Source organism: Python bivittatus, unplaced genomic scaffold, assembly GCF_059951505.1.
Source record: "Python bivittatus isolate LINGU-HERP-01145 unplaced genomic scaffold, Pbiv_v1 ctg000850_np1212, whole genome shotgun sequence".
Taxonomy (NCBI): Eukaryota; Metazoa; Chordata; class Lepidosauria; order Squamata; family Pythonidae; genus Python; species Python bivittatus.
Window position 1 is genome coordinate 11752521 of NW_028277112.1, and position 21339 is coordinate 11773859.

General features: G+C 37.0%; 1 protein-coding gene across 1 annotated transcript in view; it reads left to right on the plus strand.

Annotated features, from left to right (window-relative positions):
- Positions 1-4617: 4617 nt before the first annotated feature.
- ADGRV1 (adhesion G protein-coupled receptor V1) overlaps positions 4618-21339 on the plus strand; it is a 275296-nt gene continuing 258574 nt past the window's right edge. Inside the window, exons 1-5 of the mRNA XM_088130185.1 lie at positions 4618-4639; positions 17181-17365; positions 17663-17812; positions 19452-19547; positions 21181-21285. Of these exons, the coding sequence (XP_087986311.1) occupies positions 4618-4639; positions 17181-17365; positions 17663-17812; positions 19452-19547; positions 21181-21285 (558 nt within the window). The remainder of the gene's footprint in view (positions 4640-17180; positions 17366-17662; positions 17813-19451; positions 19548-21180; positions 21286-21339) is intronic.

The following is a 21339-nucleotide window of genomic DNA, read 5'->3' on the forward strand; positions in this document are numbered from 1 at the left end:
TTGAAGAGTTTAGCCTCAGTTAATATTTTTACATTATTAATGGTATTTACAATGACAATATGAATCAGTTAGGAAAATGAGGGAATAAGATCAACATTGGTTTGAGTTTCATTCCATGCTTTAAAGTCTTCACTGGTCTCAAAAAAAATCCATGGGCTGCAGTTTATTCACTTTTATGTCTAATCAAGTCTAATCAAAAAATCCATGGGCTGCAGTTTATTCACTTCAGTGAATAAAGTGGATTGTCTAGTGGTGCTAAATATGTGAAGAAAACGTATGGGATGGTCTAACTTCTGAATATCAGTTTTGGGGAGCAAATAAGGGAATGTCCTGGGAGCTTCCAAGAATATGTGACTGAACATTGCACAGAATGTAAACTAGATGGCTTTTTGGTCTGATCCATTATATGGTCAGAGGGGGAAAAATCCATAAAAGTTACAATCCTATAGCTATACAATTCCATTCAGATGTAAGTCTCATTACAATTTATGGGGCATGTACCTTGTTAAGTGGATATATGCTGCCTTAATATGGTTTGGGTATAACTTAAAATTGATACAAAGGACACAATTTAACAGGGAAAAAAAAAAGGATATGAATACTGTAGTGTTCAAGAAAGCTAAAAATCTATTATACCACAATTTATAAATGTGGGGAAAAAAATAAAAATAGTTCTTAATGATAATGTTTGCAAAATTATGATCAGCCAAATATTTGTTGTACTTTCAAATTAGAAATTATTTCAAGAAGATACCCATTTTTGGCAAGAAATAAATTGACAAACTTAAAGAAAGAGATTTTTGAATTCAATTTATAATACTATTTAACATAATCTCAAAAGTTGGTACATACTAAAAAATTCTGGCTAAACATTTACTTACAAACGGAGTTGATATTCTCTGAATACAGCTCAAAAATCATAATTTAATATACTCTTGGAAATTAAAACAGATGTTAAGATTCAGACACTGTTGGAGATCTGATCATGTATAAGACCACATGTGCTAAACCATGGTGTGTTAAATTAGCACAATTAGATTCATGTATCACAATGCAAAACCATTAATCATGGTTTACAAATCCAAGTGACTGGGTATAGACAACACATTAAGCCAAAATCAGGCCAATCACACTGTGGCTTTGTGCTACATGTTAACACATTTACATCATTCTGCATTGGAGTGAATAAATCCAGAAGGACACTCCTAAGGATACAATTCTGGGGCACCCCTCTTGTGGGTCATCCCCTTTATGCTTCATAGATTCTTTAATCACTTCGTTGGTCTGCCAGACCTTGTGAAGTACTAGAAGGGACTTGTTGCATGCTTCCGGGTGGACTTTTATTGCTAGCACAAAACTGCTTAGGATCAAGCAGCTAGTCACTCTTTCTTCTCCAAGTTTCTTCCCTCCACCCACATTATTATTTCAAGTCCCTCTTCTCCTCTGTCTTCATTCATGCCATGCCAATAAAAGGAAAATGGGAAAGGCTTGAAAACAAACAAACAAACTGGAGGCTGCTGCTTTCAGTGATGTTTTGTTTTCCTCTGGGGCATTTTACATAGACGTGAAAGCAGTAGTCCAACTACCCAATTTGAACTTAGTCTTACTGTGTTTTCTGAACATGCAATTTAAGGGGGTGGGGACAACTCTCAGTGGGAGGTGGTCTAATTTTTTTTAGCCAAATCAAGCATTTTAATTTTCATCCTTAAATTTTACAACTTTAAAGTGTCATGGACATCACATCTACAGGAATAACTTTAAAGTGACTTTGTGTGTATTTGAGGGAAAAAGAGAGTACCTTTTCCCACTGCTGATTTATAGTGGTGTTCTCCATCCCTGAGTTGATGTGAAACAATTGTAGCATAACATTTTCAGTGCCTGTTTCCAACCCCTAAATCCTTCCAATTTTGTACCTGTTCTGAGTCACTGCTAGATGGTGTTGTCCTAATTTGTGAGTGTGCTACTTCTTATAGGCAAGGTGATTGGATTTTTTCCCCCTAGATTTACTACCATCCCATTTTAGCACTTCACTAGCCCGGGGGAAAGCATCCACCTATTGGAGCACTGCCACAGTATGGGTCTGAATTCATAGATTCTGCCTTGGCTGGTTGTTCTGCGATTCCTCCTACCCTAGGGCAGAAGTAGCCCAGGGAAAAGGGAGGTATTGATTGATTGACTTGATTGATTGGATTTATATGGCTGCCCAATTCAAAATAGTCTAGGCAGGACTTTCTCTTAAAACATCTCTGCCCTGGCCTAGTTCTTGCAGGAGCAGCCAAGTCTTTACTGCCATTTGAAAAGCCAACCGGGTTGGGTCTGTCTCGATTAAGGGTGTGGGGGATATGTTCTTCCATAAGGCAGGTACCATGACAGGGAAGGCATGCTTCCTGGGTCCATCAGATGGCTTTGCTCGATAGAAGGGTCCCAGAGTGGACCAAGCCTGTCAGATTGGGTGGGACAAGCAGAATTAATAGGAAACAGGTGGTCCTGCCAACTACCTGGATTTATCCCAGACATTGCCACCACTGTGCAACTATTTAGATTCTGCAGTGTGGAGAATTGAAATTGAAATTGACAAGGTGCTGAGCAACCTCTTACCTCAAGGGCAGGGAGGGTGCTACAGCTGGAGTGACTGAAATTGATGAATACGGGAGAACTGGCAAATTAGCAACAAAAGTCCAGTCCAACATCCTCATTATTTTCTAGACATTGCAATTAGGAAAAGTGGGGCTGCTGCATCTTAAAGTAAGGATACATTTCAGAATGCCATTAAAATGAAATTTCACTATATACTGTACTATTCTTTCCAAATAAAGTAGTGGTGGTCTAGTCATTTCAGGAAATTGTTAAAGTACAATTGTGTGTATATGCCCATTCTTCTTCCACACACAGGTCTTCTTTCCTTTCCTTATTGGAAGCCTAGAAAGAAGCTGTTGTCAAAAAATAGGAATAGGAGAAGTGGTAGGTATGACAAGATGTCAGGAAAGGAAGGGCTAATGGATGCATAAATGCTGGAGGAAACATCTGTAATGGAGGCTGGCTAGAGATCAGAGGAGTTGGGCATGCCTGTAGTAACACTCCCCAAACACCATCCGTAGGAGGTCAGTTGATCTTGCCTCCAACAATAATGGTAATGATATGTTACAGATGTCTCATACTTGAAACTATCATGGGACAGGGCTGGCTTAAGATATTTTAATAGTAGTACACTTGATTATGGCTCAACGCTATTTCACTCCTGGACTGAGGATGAGAGGAAGGCAACTTTGTGAGATTGGGAATATTGGTGCTTTCAGGACATGATTTTGGCATGGTGAAGTGCAAGTGGAACCTGGGAGAGACAGGAAAAGGAAAAGAGGAGGGGGGATGTGAGATGAGACTGACGTAGCTTGTCCAAAGAAAGTTGTCCAAGATCAAGTTATTACTGTATAACATAGACCTGAGAAAAGCTGTCGACAACAGCAACAACCAGGATAAGGTATACTGTATTATTACTACAGTATTGCACTTATTATTGTTATCCACTGAATATTGTAGGATAAGAGGAGGAGAGCCAGTATGAGCAAAAAAGAGCCTTGTTAATTCTACTACCTTCTCACTGGATTAGATTCAGCCTTAAATATGCTTGGAATGATGGCCTGTCATGAATACTGAGGCCTATTCCTTAGTCAAGATCCTCTGGAAAGTTGAAAGGCAAAATCTGGAGAAGTCTGTGCAGTTTTTCCTATCACACATTGTAAAAATACATTAAGGAAAGTCTTATATAAATGAAGCAAAGATGGTTGGCTGAGTTGTGTTCATATTTCTTTGATCTGATGGCTGTTCTTGAGCCAAGCCATAGAGCAGGACCAAAATAAAAATTACAGTACAAAGATTAAATATTTGTGATAGATGCATCATCCAGTCATATCCGATGACTGTTGCCCAGTTGTATTCTGCATGACATTTGAATTCTGGACACATTTTAAGAATCTGGATAAACTAGAATGCCTTTGGAGAAAAGCGGCAAGGTTGATCAGTGGACTGGAAACTAATCCCTTCAACAAATTTGATGGAACTAGGTTGGTTTGTGTTTGAGAAAAGATAACCAAGGGGGTATATGTTAGAGGGCTGCAAGCTCTTGAAAGACTTTCTCTTATAGACTTGGAGGGAGAGGGAGGGAGGGAGAGAAAAGGGGGAGTCATCAGGTGCAAAACCATAAAGATCCTTTGCTTACGCCCAGACTCTACTTTCTTTAACATGTTGATGTGTATTCCCAAGACCACTGCTTTAATTTTAATTTTTAAATGCTCCGAGGCTCCCCAACACTAGCAAAAGGAGTATAAGTGGAAAAGTGAGAAGGCCTGTCCTGTCCAGGGAGGCCTCCAACTTTGCTTTGGAATTAAATTCATTGGAAAACCAGCCTCTTTGAAGAGGGCGGCCGATTGGGTGGCCCAGCTCCCCTCTCTCCCACCACGCCGGCGAGGAGCGGGAAGAGGAGAGCCCAGGCTGCAGCGCGGCCGGGCGCCCAATGAGGGCTCGCCCTGCGGGGACGCATAATGCAGGCGTGAGTGACAGGGAGCGGGCGGACGGCTGGCTGGCTGGCTGGCTGGCTGGCGGGCGAGTCCACGGACGCTGATGTCCACCTCTCGGAGTCTAGGTAAGTGCTTCGCGAGCGCCCGTAGAAGGCAGTCCCGGCTCTGCTGCTGGGGAGTTGCGAAGTTTCTTTTGTCCCTCGACTGCCTTGAGAGGGCGGCTTTCTGTCCCAGGAGCAGCACCTGTTGCTGTCGGGCGAGCAGGCTGCTTGCCTCGCGAGCGAAGCCGGCGCAGCTTTCAGCTCAGGTTGGGGAAGAAACAAGGAAGGCTCCCTCCTAGCTCAGCTAGAAGCGCCTCGGAACAGGAACTGCCTTGCCGCCCCTTCCAGAGATTGGGGAGAACTGCGCCCGGGCGTCTAGCGAAGCCTGCTGCTGCGGAGTGGCGTGTGCGCGCGTGGCACCAAGCCACCGGAGCCGACCTCTTGCCGCTGTTTTCAGGGGCAGCTCGTTCAACAAGAATAGCAAGACCAGAAGAGCTGCCGGCTGCCCCCAATGGTTTTTCCATCCTACCTCTGACATTTAAACGGAACCTCTTAGCATAGCATCTAAAACAAGGAAAGATGATGCCGGCTTTTGCATCGATAGTAAAATCTATCCATAATTTTTCTAGGGAGCAATGAGATCATGAACGGTCTTGTTCTTAACAGTGCTCCCAGGTGAGGTGCTTAGGACAGAACCTCCTTGCATGGGATTTTTATGGGGTGAGGAGGGTGTCTTCCAATTTTGCTGTATTATCTAATTCTTAGCAAACCAGAATATCCATTCAGTAGCTGCACATCATCTGCATTGTGGCTGCTTATCAAAAATTGGGTTGTAGTGATCATATTGCTAATTATCTGTCATTGCATCATCCTGTAATGTTGATAAGTGGTACTTCAACTGAATTCCTCTTGCAATTTGCTACATGTTTCTTGTGACATATCCATTCCATCCCACCCCAAAGAAAGAGGAAAAGGAGGAAAACAAGTTCTGTATACGGATAGTGGAACAATAAAGTATAAAGCAGAACCTACCCATTGTATTCATTCAAATGTTTCCCTATTCCACATAAGGCCTCAACACTTTATCTCAGATGCAGTATTACATGTTGAAAGGCTAAGAAGTAAATAACTTACAAGATCTTTAATCCTACTCGGTGGTATGTCCCATTGAGTTGAGCTTGCCTCTTTGAATGAACAAAATAGACGTGTGTAGGGTTGTTAAGTATTGTTGGATTTTGCTGATTCCAGTAGAAAACTAAATTTGAATTTAGCTCTTGTCCTAAATGAAAGTCCTGGGGTCTGCAGCCCAATCTTTTGTGGGTTTACTCTGAAATGAATTCAACTTAGTTCAATGACACTATCTAGTGTATGTTTACAGAATCATATCCTTAACAGTGCTTAATTTTGTTTTGGTCACATTGTGCTACAGTTCCATATGTGCTTTCCCACAAGTAAATATTATGTATTAAGTTCTGAGTAAGCATACATATGATTATTATGCATTACTAAAATTGCTTATAAATGTTATTCAAGTGGTTATTACCAGGCCATGAATGAGACAAGTTCTAAATTTGTTATCCAATATTTATTACAATTGAAATAATCGTTATTTCATAATTTAATACCTTGAAATGAGGAAAAAAGTATATTATTTTACTTGACTGTAAGTTCGAACCAAGGTATTATTAGAGTATTTCCACAATCTGATAAATATCTTAAACAATACTGAGACAAAGCAGAGTATTAATTTGTCTTTATTGAAACAAAATGGAAAAAAGAAAATATCAAAAATACTATAATAAAAGCAAAAATTCTTATGTGGAGGAGTAGTCTTAATAAGCAATTGGAAATACAGCTAAAAGAAATTTGAAATATCAGAAATTTCCATTGGGATTGGAAAAAGCCTGGTAAAATACTAGACTTGGTTAAGTCTTTGTGTATATTTTTTTGATTAAAAAATGCAGACAACATGTTTAATAACGAAAGTACACAGATACATTTTTAACTTGCAGATTAAAAAATAACACAGGGACTGAAATCCAGGACAACTGTTCCATCCCTGGATGTAAGTCCAATTGGACTTAATGTGTCTAACTTTTCAATAGACATATAGCCTTGTTGCAAATGTTTAATGTGAACTGCATTATGCCTGAGTTTATGAATAGAACATATTTCCCTCCATCTAATTGTTTAAGATTTGGAAATATTGGGAGCCTATATCATTGAGTTAACTTGTAGACTGTCATCAAGTTCTCTCTTCTAGGGAGAAATGTTAATATGTTACTTTTTTCAAAGCACAAATCAGATGTTTGTTAATTATATGAAGATAGATCCCTGTTACATAAAAGTGACTATCTTGATGAATAGTTAAATATTTTTGGGTTTGGGAAAGTACATGTAAATGATATGAATGAAATTCTTTATTTCTTAAGATGTTGACATAGATAGGATTTTGATGTGTTTTGAAAAATTTAATATGAATTTGGATGATATATTTGAAATTTCTCATCAGTATTACATCCATTATACAAATCTCACTTTAAATCAAGAGAAAATATGTCTATGCATATGTATTTTTAGGAAGAAGCAATAATGTCCTTCTACAAAGAAGCAGTTTGTTAAACTTATCTTCAGATTTATACGTTTGGGATTGTCTATTTATGTAGAACTATGTTCTGTATAAATAGAAAGTGAATACAATCATGGAAATTGTTCTATGTGCATGTATATTAAATGTCATAAAATTGATTTAGGATTTTTATATATATTTAATTCTGGCTTATGCTAAAGAGAAAATGTCCTCTCTCGCTGAGTACATTGGCTCAATATAGTAATGAATGCATTTCATTCTTAAATTTAACTTGACTGCTAGAAAATTATTTTACATTTACAGTATGTATTTATGTATGCCCAACTGTGCTGTGGCAGTAGGCTCTGAGATTGGTTGAAATAAATGTCTTTGTTGAATGACAACTGTCACTTCTATAATGAAGGTCTGTCAGATCAGAATAACTGTAATAAGCCATTTTTACTATAATTATCCAAAGGTTTACATATAATATAATCAACTAAGAAAATTACATATAAGTAGCCTAATTCCTGGAACCTTTGAAACAAGAAATTCGGAATAATTTGGAAATTCTTATAACTTGAATTGTACTCACTGAAAAGAGGTTGCAGAATATGAAGGGTTAAAAAACTCAGGGCTCTTTTTTTTTAAAAAAATGATTGGAATAATGCTAAAAATGCCAAAGCTGTTTCTAAACAAGGAAGAGGAGGAGAAGCACATTTTGGAATATTGGTATTTCATCTAACTCTTGATGGAATGAGTTTCAGAGCATTTGTCAGTTTATGCATGAAAATATTTCTTCAAAAATAATTTCCAATATATATTAAGTAGAACAGTTGTATTAACACAGTAATACAGAACAGGTTGATGTTCTGCAGTATGCTTAACATCAAGTTCCTAATGTATTGTTGGAAATAGTTTTTTTTAATTGCTACCACAAAATATTTCTAAGCTAAAATATGTTAGGTTTGAAAAAGTTATGCTCCATCAATGCTAATCACATTCATTTTAATTTGCTAATTTATGACTGATGTCTCATTTGACCCATGAAACGCTCTTCTTTCTCCTTGGTACCAGTGCAAAGTTACTCTGGGCTGCTCCAGGCTTTAGTGGGGATTTAATATGGCCTTAATTCAGCCATCTGTTACAGATTTGGCAGACCAAAGTGATCTGAAGCAGTGGTCAGAACTTAGAGATTTCTCACATGTTTAGAAGTTAGGGAAAGCTTTTGAATCATTCTTTGCCAGACAATGATTTAGAACAGGGGAAAAAAAAAAATTCCCATGAAGCCCAGGCCTCACTGTCTGCCTGCAGCGGTCCTGAAAGGCGATTAGCATTTCAACCAGCCAATTTAGTTACATGCAATGAAGTACTTGGGGCCTGTAATTTGCTTTCCTCAGCTTGGTGCTGTTGAGAACTAGCCCTTGTGTAATCCTCTCAAAGTACCTTTATTTCCTGCATGGTTATTGTTGCTAGCCTTAAATAATTAATCAACAAAGAGGGTTCCTTGTTTTGAACTCCAGGGGTGCCATGAGGCAGGAGAAGCAAAGTACTTGGCTAATAAGAGAATGACTATAATGATTAAATAGTAGTTATTAAATTGTGGACTAGATTACAAGGTTTAGTAAAGCACTAAAATAAACAGTGCTCAGTTAAAGATAAGAAGATGGATGTCTTCCATTTTAGTAACAAGCTGGGGAGAACCAGAAGTCTCTTCCATTTATTTCATGTAGCATACCACAACAGTCCTTGCTTCTTCACGAATAGCCTTAGGGATCCTGAAACAAATACATATTTTAAATCAGTAAATGAGTTAGATAATTATGAGTGGGTTTTGCTTGAAATAATATCCCTTTCATCTTTATCACAAATATCTACAGTGTGCCATGCTCATCTCAACAGTTTTTCTTGGTGTTTCATTTTAGAAGCTAGAGTCACATGCCTTCACCATGAGATACGATCATTGTGTTCTGTTGCAAGCAGATATTTTAAAATTATGACAGAATAGCAGCAGTGATCAACTGTGCTACTTTTTAATCTTGCAATATTACCTGATAAATGATTGATTTTAGGAACATCAATTACTTGGAGAGTTACTGATGGTTTCCTAGGAAGATTGTCTTAAATTTCTGATAGTAAAATGATAATAAAACTGCATCATGGACATTATAAGTTGTCTTTCTGAAGTTAACAAGAGAAAATGATTTTATATAACTTGCCAGCTGTTATGTATATGATATATATGATATAAATCCTAACACTCTGGAGATGTTATTTCAGCTATTCTCAACAATTGAAGTAATGCAACAGTTATTTGAAATTGCTTGGTACAATGCATCCTATTGAAAATGGAGAGTTTATGTTCTATAACCAAATATGCATTGATTAAAACCATGAGCTACAAGTGTTCATATATGTATGTTTTAATGTATGAAAATAACGAAGAATCACATAGGATCCTAAAGACTAGAAAATTTATTAGCACAAAAACTTTCATGGAAAACTAGAATTGATTATGATCCACAAGAGCTAATGTAATAACAGTTGTACTAAGTATGCAGTAGTAAAAAAGAAAAATAATCTAACAGGTAGATACATACAATGGGGCAAAAAAGTATTTAGTCAGCCACCAATTGTGCAAGTTCTCCCACTTAAAAAGATGAGAGAGGCCTGTAATTTTCATCATAGGTATACCTCAACTATGAGAGACAAAATGGGGGAAAAAATCCAGAAAATCACATTGTCAGATTTTTAAAGAATTTATTTGCAAATCATGGTGGAAAATAAGTATTTGGTCAATATCAAAAGTTCATCTCAATACTTTGTTATATATCCTTTGTTGGCAATGACAGAGGTCAAACGTTTTCTGTAAGTTTTCACAAGGTTTTCACACACTGTTGCTGGTATTTTGGCCCATTCCTCCATGCAGATCTCCTCTAGAGCAGTGATGTTTTGGGGCTGTCGCTGGGCAACACGGACTTTCAACTCCCTCCAAAGGTTTTCCATGGGGTTGAGATCTGGAGACTGGCTAGGCCACTCCAGGACCTTGAAATGCTTCTTATGAAGCCACTCCTTCGTTGCCCGGGCGGTGTGTTTGGGATCATTGTCATGCTGAAAGACCCAGCCACGTTTCATCTTCAATGCCCTTGCTGATGGAAGGAGGTGTTCACTCAAAATCTCACGATACATGGCCCCATTCATTCTTTCCTTTACACGGATCAGTCGTCCTGGTCCCTTTGCAGAAAAACAGCCCCAAAGCATGATGTTTCCATCCCCATGCTTCACAGTAGGTATGGTGTTCTTTGGATGCAACTCAGATTCTCTCTCCTCCAAACATGACGAGTTGAGTTTAGACCAAAACGTTCTACTTTGGTTTCATCTGACCATATGACATTCTCCCAATCCTCTTCTGGATCATCCAAATGCTCTCTAGCAAACTTCAGACGGGCCCGGACATGTACTGGCTTAAGCAGGGGGACATGTCTGGCACTGCAGGATTTGAGTCCCTGGCGGCATAGTGTGTTACTGATGGTAGCCTTTGTAACTTTGGTCCCAGCTCTCTGCAGGTCATTCACTAGGTCCTCCCGTGTGGTTCTGGGATTTTTGCTCACCATTCTTGTGATCATTTTGACCCCACAGGGTGAGATCTTGCATGGAGCCCCAGATCAAGGAAGATTATCAGTGGTCTTGTATGTCTTCCATTTTCTAATTATTGCTCCCACAGTTGATTTCTTCACACCAAGCTGCTTGCCTATTGCAGATTCAGTCTTCCCAGCCTGGTGCAGGTCTACAATTTTGTTTCTGGTGTCCTTCAACAGCTCTTTGGTCTTGGCCATAGTGGAGTTTGGAGTGTGACCGTTTGAGGTTGTGGACAGGTGTCTTTTATACTGATAAGGTCAAACAGGTGCCATTACTACAGGTAACGAGTGGAGGACAGAGGAGCCTCTTAAAGAAGTAGTTACAGGTCTGTGAGAGCCAGACATCTTGCTTGTTTGTAGGTGACCTAATACTTAATTGTATTGCTTGTTTGTAGGTGACCTAATTCCACCATGATTTGCAAATAAATTCTTTAAAAATCAGACAATGTGATTTTCTGGATTTTTTTCCCCATGTTGTCTCTCATAGTTGAGAGTGCATACCTATGATGAAAATTACAGGCCTCTCTCATCTTTTTAAGTGGGAGAACTTGCACAATTGGTGGCTGACTAAATACTTTTTTGCCCCACTGTAAGTCCTATCCTGCCAAAGTAAATGATGGAAATATTAAAAAATTGGAAATATTGATTTCATCAACTGATTTCTTGGAAAGATTTGGTGTAGTAGTTGAATAGTTTGACCCATAGCATGGAAGGCTAAAGGTGTCAAACATCCTGTCCCAGAACCCCTGTAGATTTTTCCTGCTTAGGGTAGCAGCTTGGTAGTTTCTGCTGCCACTATTTATCATCCAGGATTACCTTGTCTAATGTCCTCCTAACCCCAGTGTGTGAGAAAGATAGGGGGTCTCATACCTTAAGCTGCCTTTCTAGTGATAAGATGCAAGCTCCTGGCCTTGTAGATTAGAGTCATGTGGCAAGAGGTTTTCAGCCTGGTGAGGTAGACTAAGCTCACAAAAGATAAAAGAAAATCATATTTTATTACAAAAAAGAAGAGATAAAATATAAAAACCCTTGGCTCTTGTCCCTTTTTTGCTTGCCAAAACATTTAAGCCCACCCATGAGTTTCAGCCCTTTCTTTCATCTGTCTCACAATTTTTTTCCTGAACAATTATTTTGGCAGTCTGAATCACAACAAGAGTATCTTCAAATGCATTCTACATGGTATAGCAGTGCAATATTCATGTAACATTCATCACACTGCTGACTCATGTTTAGCTTGTGGTTGTTAAGGTCACTCAGATCCCTTTTACGTGTACTGCTGCCAAGCCTGGTCTTCCTACTTGTACCTTTAATTTTTCCTGTCTAGGTGCAGAAATTTACATTTCTTGCTGTTAAATTCCATCTGATTAATTTCATCCCAGGACTTAAGCCTGTCTAGATCTTTTGCAGACTTCTCTCTTTCATCTAAAGCAATAGTCAGCCCTTCAAGCTCTGTCTCATGTGCAGATTTTGTATGGATCTTCTCAACTCCCTTATCCCTGTCCCCCCACCCCCAAAAGTACAGGCCCCAAGACAGAGCTCTCTGGCACTGCATTCAACATTGCTCCTCAAGCCAGAGTAGAGTCATTAATAGCTATTCTTTGAGTACAATCTCATCCTGGAGAAAATCTATCTGTGTGGTCACTAAGAGTTAATACTGACCTGATGGCACATAATCATCAATCTCATCACTGGGAGTGGTCATTTAGCCAACTCTGAGTTCACCCAACAGTAGTATCAATCAGCTCATATTTTACTGTTTTATGAAGGAGAATATAATGAGGCATTATGTCCAAAGCTTTACACTCTGTCCAAAGCTATACACTTTGATTCCTTTGATCATCTATGGCATTCCCTTGATCATATAAAGAAAATATGGTTAATATGACACAGTTTGTTTGCCACAAACCGATGTTGGCTCCTATTAATCCAATTCAATTGCTCACAAACATGCTGCTTAATAATTAGTTTATAGACCTTGCCCAGCATAGATGTGCAACTGACAGGGCTGTAGTTTCCTGGGTTCCCCTTCTTCCCTATTTTAAGTTGGGGTTGATATTTGCTGTCTCCCCATCTTTTTGGATCTCACCAGCCTTCCAGGAATTCTCAAAGATTCCTGAGAGTGGTTCTGCAGTCACCTCAGCACCCTGTGATGTAATCCATCTGGCCTTGGAGGCTTGAATTAATTGAAATTAGCTAAGTTCTGTCTTCCCTGCTCCTTATCTGCTGTAAGCTGTAGTCCCCCTTTTCCCACAGTGGCATAATGATGACCAGCTAGATCTCCATAGCCTTTGTTTAGCCCAGATCTCAGCTTGAGTCTCCTTGCAACCCGGGCCAGCCTCTGTTTACTTCACTATGGAGGAATTCCCCTGGGAAGCTAAAGAGCTTAGGCCCTATAGTGAATCTACAGAATAATAGCCCTGGCCAGCTTTTAGAGAATGGAGGTATTTGGGCGGGGGGGGGGGGGTTGACATCCTCTCCTTTCCAGTGAAAGAAAAAAAAAATGACTAACTGGAGCTATAAACCACAGTGACTCCTCTGCTCCTTTTATTTTTAAATAGCATAGTAATTTTCTACATGAGATTCAGTTTGGTGTAGGAGTTAGAGGAATGAGACTAGAAGCTGGGAGACAGTAAGTTCTAGTCCTGCCTTAGGCAAGAATGCTAACTTGGGACCAATAACTCCACTTCTGGAAATGTTGCCAAGAAAACTGCATGGAGTTGTCCATGTAGTTCCAAGAATCAAGACTGACTTGAAGGCAATCATTCACATTAGCGGGAGTAGAACAACTATGAGCTCAAATAGTGAAATGAAGTGTCAGTTGATGTTTGTGCATGACCAGGGTAGACAGCCAAGATGGAAGAAGCCTGGGAGAAACCCACCTCCCCCTGCTTCCCCAGGCCAATGCCTTTTTATAATAGTGGACGGAGTGAGGGAAAGGACTTCTTAAATCGAATTATGAACAGTGGCCAGAGTGGCAACCTAAAAACATCCCGTGTTCTCTCTCTTGCTCTTTTACAATGACTATTTTCCTTCCAGTTCTTCTCCATATGGTCACAGGCTTCTCTCCTACTCATTTGCTGCTGCTCCTTGGGTAAATGTAGGTAACCCAAGCAAAGCTGGGTCACTGTCAGAATTCACTTTCATTCTGCCTGGACAAGTTGGCAGCAAAGTCAGATAGAAGACAGTTTGTTCAGGGAGTTCTTTAACCTGGTGGAAAACCACCTTAAAGAGATAAAGAAAATTGTTTTCTTCTCACTTTATCCATCCCAAAAGCTGACTAATGTCTCTGAGCAGTGGACTGACTTTGTTACCATTGTAATAATGCATTCCAGTACCAGCTTATTTTTTTCTTGGTCCATAGCCATATATTTAAAAAAATATAAAAGAAAGTTAACGGGTATAGTCAGAGATTCCACTGAATACATTGCTAAATCAATTTTCTGCTCTATTTTTCCCAGCTATAAAGAATCAGAGCTAATTTTTATTTTCTACCTTGCCCTGAGTTAGTTGATTTCCTAGTACTTTATAGGAGCTTTCCTAACCTCCAGATGTTTTCAAATGTAGCTTCCATTTTTCCCATCAACACAGCAGCCATGATAGATAGGTATAATGGCAATTATTCCAAACAATTGAGGGGACTTAGTTGATGAAGACTGCTGAGATATATGGGATTAGTGGAGTGATAGATGTGGGATTCCCAGTGCATATTATATATCTCTGAAGTATATGGGATGAGCATGTACCAGCTCAGATCAACAACTAATAATATGGCTTTATTCATTTATCTTAGTGAACTTTTTCTACCATCAATCATATTATTGCAGAGTACAAAGAATTCTGAATCTTATGAACCCAGCAGTATTCTCCTCTTAACAACTCTTATTCAAAGCATTATTATTTCAAAACAGTCTGGAAAAAACAAAGCAGACATAAATTATTCTAAGAAACACATTTTATACCGAACAACTAAATTAAGTGTCACTGTAGGACTCAACTACAAACTTAAAAGTACCATTTTATATCCTTCCAAATAATAATTATCGTAAGCCAATATTTTACATTTTAGTGACTATTCTCAATTCATGTAAAGGCAAAACATCCATTAAAAACAATTTTCAAAATGACAATTGTATATATGAAGTAACAAAGGTAATTGATGTTTGAAACTATTTTCAAGGCATTTTGCTAGTTGTTGAGATTTCATTTTTAAGTTACCATCTGTAACTAGAATAATTTTTATTTACACCCACCCACACACACACATTTCATTTCATTTATTATTATACAAATGCGTACGTATAAAATGTAATAAGGAAGAATTCTTGTTAACTGAATAATTGATGTTATGGTTAATAGGCTTCTCTTGTTGCACAGCAGTAACTTTATAGTTTTAGAATGACCCTGAGTAAGGTAATAGAATTCAAGTAACTCTAAACGTGGTTACCTTGCTCTACAAGGATCATGTTTTCAGGTTTATTTTAGCAAGATTTTTAGTATGGGAAGATACTTGCTTCATCTATATCAAGGTAACGACTGAAGTTAAAAGTTCAGCCACCTTAATTCCTTAAGAATAATGACTACATTGCAAATCAGTTTGATTTTTCTCATACTTTACAAAGACAGCACAGTTTATGTTCAAGAGGCAAGATCTTAACTCCAGGAAAAAAAATGAATAATTTGGGAAATTATAAATAAGAGGCATTTAATTTCAACAAAAAATAATCATTTTAACTCTTTTTTATCTTTTATTCTTCCTGTCTTGCCTCATTCCTTCCTCAAATTACTGCAATTTCAAATTGTTAAGGTAGCAATTAATAATAGTATTAATTTAGGCTATCTTCCTGGGAAGTCAGAAATGAGAACTTTTTATGTTGATGTGCTGTTGTGTTTCTGAGTGCTACAAAGCTACAAACTGTAAACTCACATAAAAAGATTTAATTATTATCCAAACATGTGATTTCCATGACTGTGCCAATCCTTCAAAAAAGGTACATGTATAAAGCACTTCTCTTTGAGTAATAAAAGGAGTTGCAACTTTTCCCTGGTTGAAACTGCTGCTTGATAAGCTGCTCCTGGCTGTTTCTGCATGGATGTGCAAGAACAGCCAATTTACTTTGCTTTTTCCCCCCACTGCTGTGATTGTATATAATGTAAGAACAGTCATGCTTGTCTCTTCAAATATTTTAAATATACAATAGAACAAGCCCATCATCCATTTTATACTTCCAACATAATGAAGTTATAGAAACTTTAGATCCTATGGAAATATATGCGACTTAGTCCAGTTAATCAAATAACCCAAAAATTACTCAACTACTGCACAGTAGATTTCACTATAGAAATGCATAATCAATGACATATAATATGCCATCAGCAGAGCAAAAGTTTATGCTCAGTCCCACTCAGTGTTATACCTACAGTAGCCTGTTTGTCTAATAAGGTAAGGCAATGGTTACAATTCCAGATTAAAAATAAGGGAGAGATCTTCAGGGACATGCATGATGCATGATGAGTTCCACAAGACAATTTAATGAATGAGAAAGTAATTCCATTTGTGATAATTCCAGCAGTTGGATGCATTCCTGCATATATTGGATGCATTCCTGGACATGTTGATCCAACTAATAAATACTAGAGGAAATCGATATTCAACAAAACTTATTTCAAAAATTTCCACTAAACATTTCAAAAGCTTTTTCTATGTCTAGCTAAACTATGTAATAACATTAAATAATTTTGGGTGAGGTAATATTTTAATACACAAAGGGATCTAAAATGTAAGTAAAATCCTTAGCATAATAGATGTCCAAAACACCTGTGTAATATATCTAGATTATCCTTAGAATTACTATGGTAATTAATACATCCAGTAAATTTATTTAAACATTTTCTCTCTGTCTCTGTTTCTTTCTCACACACACAAACACAGCCCCCCTTCTGAATCAATTATTTTTATTTATTAATTTATTTGATTCTTTTTATCCTGCTTTTCTTATATAAATATATATATATTAATAAATAACTCAAGGCAGCAAACATACCTAATACTCCTTCCTCTTCCTATTTTCCCCACACCAACAACCCTGTGAGGTGAGTTGGGCTGAGATAGAGTGACTGGCCCAAAGTCACCCAGCCAACTTTCATGCCTAAGGCAGGACAAAAACTCACAGTCTCCTGCTTTCTAGCCTGGTGCCTTAACTACTATTTCAGAGTATTGAAAGTATTTCTGTCAGAAGTTGTGAGCACTTAAAATTAAAATTACTACACATTTTGCAGATTTGATTTTCCACTTTTTCCAGTATGTATTTGACCAGCCCACCCTCTAGAAAAAGATGTAACTCTTCTGGGAGAATATAAATTTCAAGTTTAAAATTTGCTTTTCATGTCCCCATTTCAATGTTCTCTTCTTTCTTTTCAGGGATGCCCTCTGTCTATTTACTAGTTATACTTCTTTTATCACTAATTATCAGTTTGATTTCTGGAGAAGCAGAAGTAAAGTTTACAGGACAAACAGAATTTGTAGTGAATGAAACAACTACAACAGTTATACGTCTCGTTATTGAAAGAATAGGAGACCCAATAAATGTCACAGCAATTATATCGGTAAGAAACATTTCTAATCAAATTTCTTTTTATAGCAAACATTTACATGGTTTGCTTTCTGAAGTGGGGTTTTTGTGTCAGGGGCAAGCAGATTGACTTTTTTCTTGATAAAATGAGAAGACCAACATTAATACCTTGCTAGAATGATTAGCACAAATATATATAATCCAAAGGAAATGTGCCTTTTCAACCATAGAGGTTTGTTTTAATACTTTCATAAGGTGAATGTGAGCAGAAATGCAGTGTATTTGTTTTTAATTTCTGGATTGCATGTATCTATGTGTGTATGTATTACAGATCCATGGTGAAAATACAGGTGACTTTTTTGACACATACGCAGCAGCATACATATCCCAGGCAGAAACAAATCGAACTGTTTTCTTTTCTGTGTGTGATGATGATTTTCCAGAGGCTGATGAAACATTTATATTTTATTTGACGTTACAGGTGGGCATTATTTTTTCTGTATCAGCTATTACATACATATAGCTTGAATTAAGAGATAATAGCTTTTTTCTAGTGCTGCTTTTCCTTGCTGCTATAGTATATTAACTGAATATTACTTCTTTATTATTTCAACCATTCTCATTCAGTCTGAGGGTAGAACCCCTCAGTGTTCTTGAGAAGTAATTTTAGTGAAATTCATACTGGTATAAGGGTCTTGTACCTTCCTTAGTTACAAAGAAAGTCCACCCAATCCTTCATTGTTACAATGGTTTCTCCAGCAATCTGCAGCCTTACTGGCTTCTTATCATCAATTTAATAATTAGGGAACTTCTCAGAAGTCTTTTTGAAGAAAAGAAAACATAGGCAGCCAGGGAGTTTTCAAAGTGATGGAGAAAAGTGTAACACAAACATTAAGAAACATCTCCTGTCACCTCAGAACGGTAAAGCCCCTAAAAGCTAGAAAAAAGTGTGGCTTCTTTGAAGAGATGCAGATGGGTGATAAATTCACATCCCTGCACACTATGAATTCTAGAATAGGATCCAAAGCATTATACAGCCTTATTAATTTACGTAATTTAATACTTACTTACCACCTTCCAATCAAATCCCTCTATAACTTGACCTTGAAATAATTTTTGGTACCGGTTCCTCATTTTACGTTGTTTTGTTTTTAAAACAGAAAACATTAAAACATTTTGACCTATAAAATTTTATACCAATGATTTCATTCAGTGTCTGAATCAGGTAGGAAAAGAAAATTGAACCCTGATCACTTAGCAAGCATCTCTTACTTTCCTTGCATATCTATCAAAAGCTAATATAGATTTATTTGCCTGAGATGACAAATAACATGTGTTTATAAGAAATTAAATTATAGGCATTAATAGTTTTGATATTATCTAAAATATTATATAAGGTATATATATTGTATGATATATATGACCGCTAGTTGTTTCAAACATGGAAATAGAAGCATTTGGTTCTCAATTCAGAAAACTCATTCAAAAATAGAATGAGAAAGTTTGTTCCTTATTAACTGTCATATTCATTTCTACTCTTTTTGTTATTCTGACCTCCAGTATAAGGGAATTCAGGTCACTGCATGTAGGTAGCTAATTGGTATGAAGTAATTACTTAATGAAGTAATCTTCATTATTACCTAATATTCCTTCACTTTTTTCCTTTAACTAAAGTAAAAGACATCTGTGAAATACGTAATTGCTTTTAATGTAATCTGTATGGTTGCTCTGTTTATTTTTTATCATAACTGCAAAACGATTTATTCAGTAGTATTTCACACAAAAGATCTTCGGATTCTTGAGGGAGGAGAGGGATGCATATTTCTCATCTAGCGCCTTATTGCTATGGTATCATTAGCTATGATGAATGATAGTCAAAGTTTGTGTCAAATACTTTGTTGTTTAACCAGACTGAGTCTATAGAATTTGAGTTCCATGAAAAGTGCTTTTGCAGCATTCAGTTGATTTGAATACCTTTCCTTGGAATGTGTCACAAACATTTGTTTGCCCTGTAAGTACAGACATTAGTGACTAGGAGAATGATTTCTCCTATTATACAGATGGTTTCACTTATCATGTACCCATCAAATGTTCTGTATTGTCTGCCATGTTTGTTTTAGAAGCCGCTTCAAGGAGTAAAGCTTGGATTGCCCAGAGCTGTAACTGTAACAATTTTATCAAATGACAATGCCTTTGGAATTATTTCTTTTGATATGGTATGTTTTCATTTTCTGTATCCATTTATTTAAATTAGAACGATAGGAAAATCACACAGAAAATGTGTTTGCTTATTATTTCAATGTATACCCTTTCAAATCAAAGATAACACTTAAGGTAGCTATAAATAGAATGTGAGAAATACTGCAAACCCATCAAGTAAAATCACAACAGTAAGAAATAAATAACGGCATCCACAGATTTAAACCTAATTCAGCAACAAAACAGTATAAAAGGCAAACATCCATTTGAATTTAAAAAATTAACTGTAAGCAGCTCCATCAATACAGCATTCCAGAGCTGGTAGCTGTCACCAAAAAGACCCACCCCTAGTACCCCTGCCAGAAATTCCTGATAGTTTCATGTCAGAAAGAGAGAACTCTCTTAAAAATTATTATGAAAATGGACATCATAATGGGCATTCAGAGTATTGTGGCTGATAGTTTGTGCTCAAAGCTTAACTCCCAAGTTAGCCATAAATGTCAAGACTACTCAGTCAGCAGCAGAATGTTGTTATTTGAAGGGCTTTGTATAAATGCATTCTTTCACTGTTTAAATTAGCAGTTGTTGGTTTTGGAATTTAAGACTGAATGTTTTCAATTTGCTCCAAAGCAACCATAAATCTTTGTGGGTTCTTTATGATCACATATATTGCTACCTATATTGTTATATCCGAAATGAAACGGTGGCATCTGTGAATGTGATGATTGGCAAGACACCACAGGGCCTAAGTTAAATAAGTTGAAAATAGCTGTTCATTGAATTTAAGCAAAAAAGAAAGAAACAGAAGATAATGCAGAAAATAAAGCATTTATCCATAAGTGATTTATACCTTAATGAGTTCATTTGACAAAGAAATGACAAAATGTAGCATCCAATTACTGGAATAACTATGAATAATTCTTTCTTACCTCATATCTTTGTGATCTCAAAAGTTCTTTCGTATCAGTTTGGAAATTTTCAGCAGTTATAAAGATGAATAAAACAATCTGAAAAACAGCAGCAGCAGCTGGAGGAATAATTAGAAGGGCTTGCACAAAAAATTAATGATGGTCCATTGTCTGGAGATGGATCATACTACAAATGGAAAGATTTAAAACTGACAGTTTATACAAATTTGTTTCTGATAAATAATATTTAGATGGCAGATCTTGGAAAATGTGACAATATGTCTATTCTAACTGCCACTGTGTACCTTAATTTTTTAAAATGTTTTTAATAATCTTTAGTAAAACTCCTGGCAAAGCTTTCCACTCTTAAAGAGTTTAAGAGGATGATTTAGCATAAAATATATTTAATAAAGCAATAAGTTGTATAAATAATACAGTACAAATTGTTTGTAGAGAGCATGTTTTAGTGGGTGAAAAAGCCAATTCAATCATTAACAATATTTATATCTGTTATCTTTGATATATTTGATTATTAGAATTAATTGGTTGCTGAAAAATGACATCTCATTAGTGGACCAATTCAGAAATTGGATTAATTTATCATTGGGAAGATGTACTTCTATAAAATAGCCTTTTGTATAATCGATTCCCTGAATATTTCATTGATGCCTGATGGTTTATTATTTTTCTCTTTTCTCTCGTCCCCCCCCCCACCATCTTCAATCCCATCTCTGAATTTTAGCCTGCCTTAATCACACTGACTGAGCCCAGAGGTGAGAATGAATCTGTGCCTTTTACTTTAGTTAGAGAGAAGGGAACATATGGGTCTGTGACTGTGATCTATGAGGTAAGCATGCTGAAATAAGTTTACCTTAAAAACATTATTTTAAATAAAGCCAGA